Genomic DNA, 5,445 nt, shown 5'->3' with positions numbered 1-5,445 from the left:
AGGACTGAAAAAGGAAAAACCTGCACACCTTCTGTGGTAAAGCAGAGCATCTACAAGAAGAATCCATTAACAAGTGCAGTGCAAAAGTTACTTAAACTGCCCTGGCACTGGACTAGCGAAGAGCAGCAGTGGGCCCCTGCCTATAGAGCATCCCACATGTGTTTTTCAGAAGATGGTGAATTAAAAGGCTGAAACGATCCTGCAGTCTCTCCCATGGAGTTGGAGTTTCATCATTTCGTCTGCAGCTTGAACTGATTCTAACCCCCACCATTCAGCACTACATCCCAGCACTGACTGCTCTCCGCACTGGTAGGATATTGATTCACTTCTGGAGTTGTGGGACCAGTATCCCTGTGGACACAGTTTTGCCCTATTTATTGTTCTAAACTAAGAGTTTTTATTTAAGAAAAATCGGTTATGTTTGCACAGTAAAACAAAAAGGAATTTAACAGACCCAGATAATTTTCCTGCACTTTTTACCCCATCCTCCTAAGTCTGCCCTCTAGCACCTGTCCTGATAAACTCTGAGGGGCTGCTGTCTAAGTGGCTCAGTGATGTTAACCTTAGGGCAGATGGAAGGCACCAGGCAGAGCGCTTTCCTCCTAAGCAGCCCACCCCTGGCAGCCTTGCATAGTATGGCAGAGATGAAAGCCCCTCTGTACCCTGCTTATACGCTCCCTGTTCAGGCATGTTCTTCATCCACTTCTTCTTCTTCCTCTTCATCTTCATCATTGTCCTCTTCTCCATCACCACCCCTGGGCTCCCCGACGCAGCTCACACACAAACACTCATCCTCTCCCCCATCTAGTGGAGGGCTTTCTTTGGGGACACCTCCACTACAAATTTCAGCAGCCACCCCACATGGCATCAATGATATTTTAAGTCGCCCTATAGTTTCTTGCCTACCCTCTCTGGCTCTCACCACCTCCTCCTCGGCCTCCTCTGCTGCAGTGGCCTCCAGCTCTTCACCTGCCGGAATTCTGGCGGGTTTACCAAGATTTAGCAGCCTGAGCCCCCCTCCGCCCCCGCCTCCTGGTCTCTACTTCAGTCCCAGCGCTGCCATGGCAGTGGCACGGTACCCCAAGCCTCTTACTGACCTGCCTGGAAGGACTCCCATCTTTTGGCCTGGAGTAATGCAAAGTCCGCCCTGGAGAGATGCTCGGCTCGCCTGCGGCCCCCGTAAGTATTACAAGCAACACTTGTTTAATAGCAAACTTTGTTCAAACGATCGCTTTACTCGTGTGGCTTTAGCTGGACTTGCTACAAGTGTGTCCTTTACATATAGAAGGAGAGAAACCTGTAGATTTGTGTAATGCTCAGGAGCATTAGCTCTTATAGGCTGAACAATGTAAGATAGTCAAGATAATATGTCCCTCATTAAAAAATATTTCCCTCATTAAAAAGCTATAATTAAATATACGATACTCGACCATCTAAGATAAACAATTTCTAAACCTACAGAATATAAATCACCATTATAGTGAGTTATGATAATAATGAGCACAATTGGTGTGGAAAACATTATTTCGAAGTAACGGTTTTTGTTTTGGGAGCTAAAAATCCTTTCAGTAAATTCCCAGTGTAGTTATTTTTGGACTGTTAAGCTTGGTCTATGTGATAAATTTTATATATGGAAGTGCTTAACTAAAATAATGAGTCCTCAGTGAATTATTACTAATAATACATATTTATAAAATATATTTTATATATCGTACAACTTAAAATTGGAGCAATTACAGTTGTTTTACCATGATGAAGGCTCTGCTAGCATTGACCTGGGGCAAAACTGTATAATTATAATGCAGAATATATGGATGTGAAGGAAATTTACATTTGTTACACTGTAAAATATATTACACATTGCATCGTAGTCTGCATTGTTTATTTTTATTCGACAGAACAGTTTTCAACGATATATATGTAGATATTTATAATAGTTGCAAAAAAATATCGATTTAAAATACCGCTATATCTCGCAAAACGTCAAGTTGTCATTTAATTTCTAAATCTTTTATTATATTTATATTGTAGTAAATTTCATTGTGAAACAAAGATGTTCATCAAAAATAGTATCTCGTGCAGAAATGTATTTTAGACTATTTAAATATGTGCGTCGTGTGTGCCTATATGTGGATCTAGATACAGTAGATAATGATTTTGTATATGTTTACCATTGTTCTTATCTTGTGATCTTCTTTCAGATCAGGGCTCTGTGTTGCTAGACAAGGATGGAAAGAGGAAACACACCAGGCCCACTTTTTCTGGCCAACAGATCTTCGCTTTGGAGAAGACTTTCGAACAAACGAAATACCTAGCTGGGCCGGAGAGAGCCCGGCTTGCCTATTCCCTGGGCATGACAGAGAGCCAAGTGAAGGTAAATTAATCTCTGCATATTTTATTCTGTGATCTGATATTTATCTTCGTTTTTTATATACCAAGCTGAAACAACAATACAATAGCAAAAGTTAATGGACCCAACGTACCAGTCATTTTAAAGTAATTAAATAAAATATCTTTTCTATTAATGAATAACAAACCAAAAATAAAAGTTGCAACAGCAAAAAATAAAACACGTTTTGCGTTTTGTATTGATTACTAAATAAGTACAGGCAAGAAAATGTTTACATGTATAATGGAGATGTTTATTTCTGGTCAGTGCATAGGACCAAGAATAGTGGGAGCTACGGCTGAATACCCATGCTGATTAGCTGTTGTGTCAACGTTTGTGCAGTTCCTTTGAGTACTGGAGACAACAAATTCGTTAGGCAAATTTTAAGAAAATTAATTTTTATAGTCGATTAAAGACAGAGACGTGTCAAATTTTGTCTCTTTTAAAATCACGTATCATGTTTTTGATGTTCATTAAAGCCTATTTAACAAAGATTGCCGCCCCACGTGTACAATTCTATTCCCTAGTTTTCTTTTTAATTTTTTTTAATAATTATTTTGGGTGAATATTGTGAGGGATTCAATTCCCTAGCGCTGGCACGGATTTAGATCCAACTGTATACTAAATAAGCCATATAAAATAGGTGTTAGAAGAACTATGCAAATTCAGACTTTACCGGGCAGATTTATGAAAACGTGAGTTTAGAGCTCAATACATACAAACTCATCCATGTTCCATTCATTATTATGGGATTTTTAGAAGCGTATTTATGAAATGGTAAGTTCTAACGTTTACCCTTTGATAAAGACGCTTCTAAAAATCCCATAGGGATCAATGGAATGTGGTTGAGTTTTCATGTATTAAGCTCTAAACGCACATTTTAATAAATCTGCCCTATATGTAGTCCTTACCTGTGTTATAAGATTGCGCTTGCCGGAGAGCTGTTAGCGCAGGTCGCTATTTGATTCATGGTCCCACTCACCAGCGATTGTAACCTGTGAGCTATTTAGTAAATGATCCCTGCTATATATGATCATTCAACATTAATACATGTTATTAAGCGATTATCTTAGTGTTTACAGATTTATTTTTTTCTTTCTCATTCTTAGAATAATTCTTTGTATTAAAAAATGATGAGGCCTGCTTATTACAGATTTAAGATTTACAAATATAAAACAAATATATAAAACAGTTCTTTGATCTCCTTTCCAGGTATGGTTCCAGAACAGGAGGACCAAATGGAGGAAGAAACATGCAGCTGAGATGGCCACAGCTAAAAAGAAGCAGGATACAGAGACTGAGAGGCTGAAGGGAGCTTCTGATAACGAGGAGGAGGATGATGACTACAACAAACCGCTGGACCCCAACTCAGATGATGAAAAAATCACTCAGCTCCTGAAGAAACACAAATCAAGCAGCGCCATACTTCTCCAACAGTCTGAAAATGACAGCTCTTCTTAGGCCAACCATGCATCTTGTACAGTTGGCAGGGACAATGGCTGTCAAGGGATGGAAGGGACAGGGCTACTAAAGTCTCCAGATCTTCTGGCCAACTTGGGGATATTCATCTACCCTCCCCTACACTCACAGCACTGCGCCTTTAACAGGGCCAAATAAGACGTTTTATTTTCCAAGATGTATATATATTTTTCTAAACACCAAGGCTTTGGAAAAAAAAGAGTAGCAACATCAGAATGATTCACACACGGTCCCATCCATAAAGCCACCTCATGCCTTTTTGTGTGCAGGACTGTTAGAAGACATAAAATGGCCCAGTCGCACTTTTCTCAAATGGGCAATCAAAGGACCTGAGAAAGAACATGTCTTCTGAATCATGTGCCAGCTGGGCTGCCCCTGGAGTGGTGGAACTTGCAGTATTTTCCAAACAACTTGTTGAAAGCCCTTGTAAATATTTCACTGAGACTTTGCTTTCACCCTTTCTCTCTCCTGCCAAGGTTTCTGTGTAGATCACCCTTTGTGACCACCCAAGTGACCACTGTCCAAAAGTTAACCCCATCCTATTAGCATTTTGTATTTCTTTTTGCAGTGTTCCAGGAAAATCCAATCGGTAGAGATAACGCTTAAACCAAACATCGGTTTGTTTCCGCCACAATTTCTTTTCCTATAGGCAATAGCTAAATATACTTTTAAATTCCCAGTTCAACAGGTTAAATGGCAGCGCCTTTGTTGACATGTAGTACTAATTTAAGTTTGTAAAATGAGAGTGTTAAAAGTATTACACCTTTCATCCGATTTGTTATGCTCTTGGACTTTTATTTGACCTTGGTCATTCGCCACTTCATTTTGAAGTTCTATTGTACTAAGAGGTGTGTTTTGTATTATAAAATTTAATATAGGACATGTAAATGTTATTCTTTTTAAGGTATACCCTTCATTGATATATTGGCATCTTAACGTCTATTAATTTATATTTAAAGAGAAACAGGGGTTCACTTTGGAAAGCATAGAACGTCTTTGCAGAATCATGCAGTATGTTATGCACTTTTTTTGTTTTAAACAAGAAATCTATCAAAGGTGGTTAGTAGTTCTCTGCCACCTAAAACATGGAGGTACAAATAATCTGGTCTCATGTGAGATCTAATAAAACTTGTAACAAAATGCAACGCTTCTAAGTTTGTTTTTTGAAATTATCGCATTTTTGGATGTAGGAAGATATAAATATATGTAAATTTTTTTCGATTTTCAATACATCCATATTAAGGTTTTTGTAGCGTTTTCTCACTATAAATAACTACCAGTTACTTACTGGTTATTCCTATTTTTCTGTTGCTTTAGCGTATTTAATTTAATTAGTTATGATGGTCTAAAATTATGGATTTCACAGGATGATCTATAAGAGTATCATCTATCTATCATCTATCCATCATCACTTTCTTTATCTACCTTAAATATATTTGTCTTTCCAGCAGCAGGTGTGTTTGTGATAATACTATTTAAAATTACGGCTCTAGCGCATGTGTGTTTAAGCTGTTTAGTTATATAAATGACACTTTGGGGACTTTTTTGCCATCATATTTATTTAATTATAGGAATTC

The 5,445-nt window shown here is 38.2% G+C and overlaps 1 protein-coding gene across 1 annotated transcript; it reads left to right on the top strand.

Annotated features, from left to right (window-relative positions):
• The first annotated feature begins 572 nt into the window (after positions 1–572).
• nkx6-1 (NK6 homeobox 1) lies at positions 573–3,850 on the top strand. Its single transcript, NM_001016583.3, has 3 exons — positions 573–1,179; positions 2,202–2,374; positions 3,602–3,850. The coding sequence occupies exons 1-3, from the start codon at positions 573–575 to the stop codon at positions 3,848–3,850; spliced, it is 1,029 nt and encodes a 342-aa protein (NP_001016583.2).
• Positions 3,851–5,445: the final 1,595 nt, after the last annotated feature.

This window comes from Xenopus tropicalis, chromosome 1 (assembly GCF_000004195.4).
Source record: "Xenopus tropicalis strain Nigerian chromosome 1, UCB_Xtro_10.0, whole genome shotgun sequence".
In the NCBI taxonomy this organism is placed as follows: domain Eukaryota; kingdom Metazoa; phylum Chordata; class Amphibia; order Anura; family Pipidae; genus Xenopus; species Xenopus tropicalis.
The sequence above is the reverse complement of the archived record's forward strand: the minus strand, read 5'-3'. Positions and strand labels throughout refer to the sequence as shown.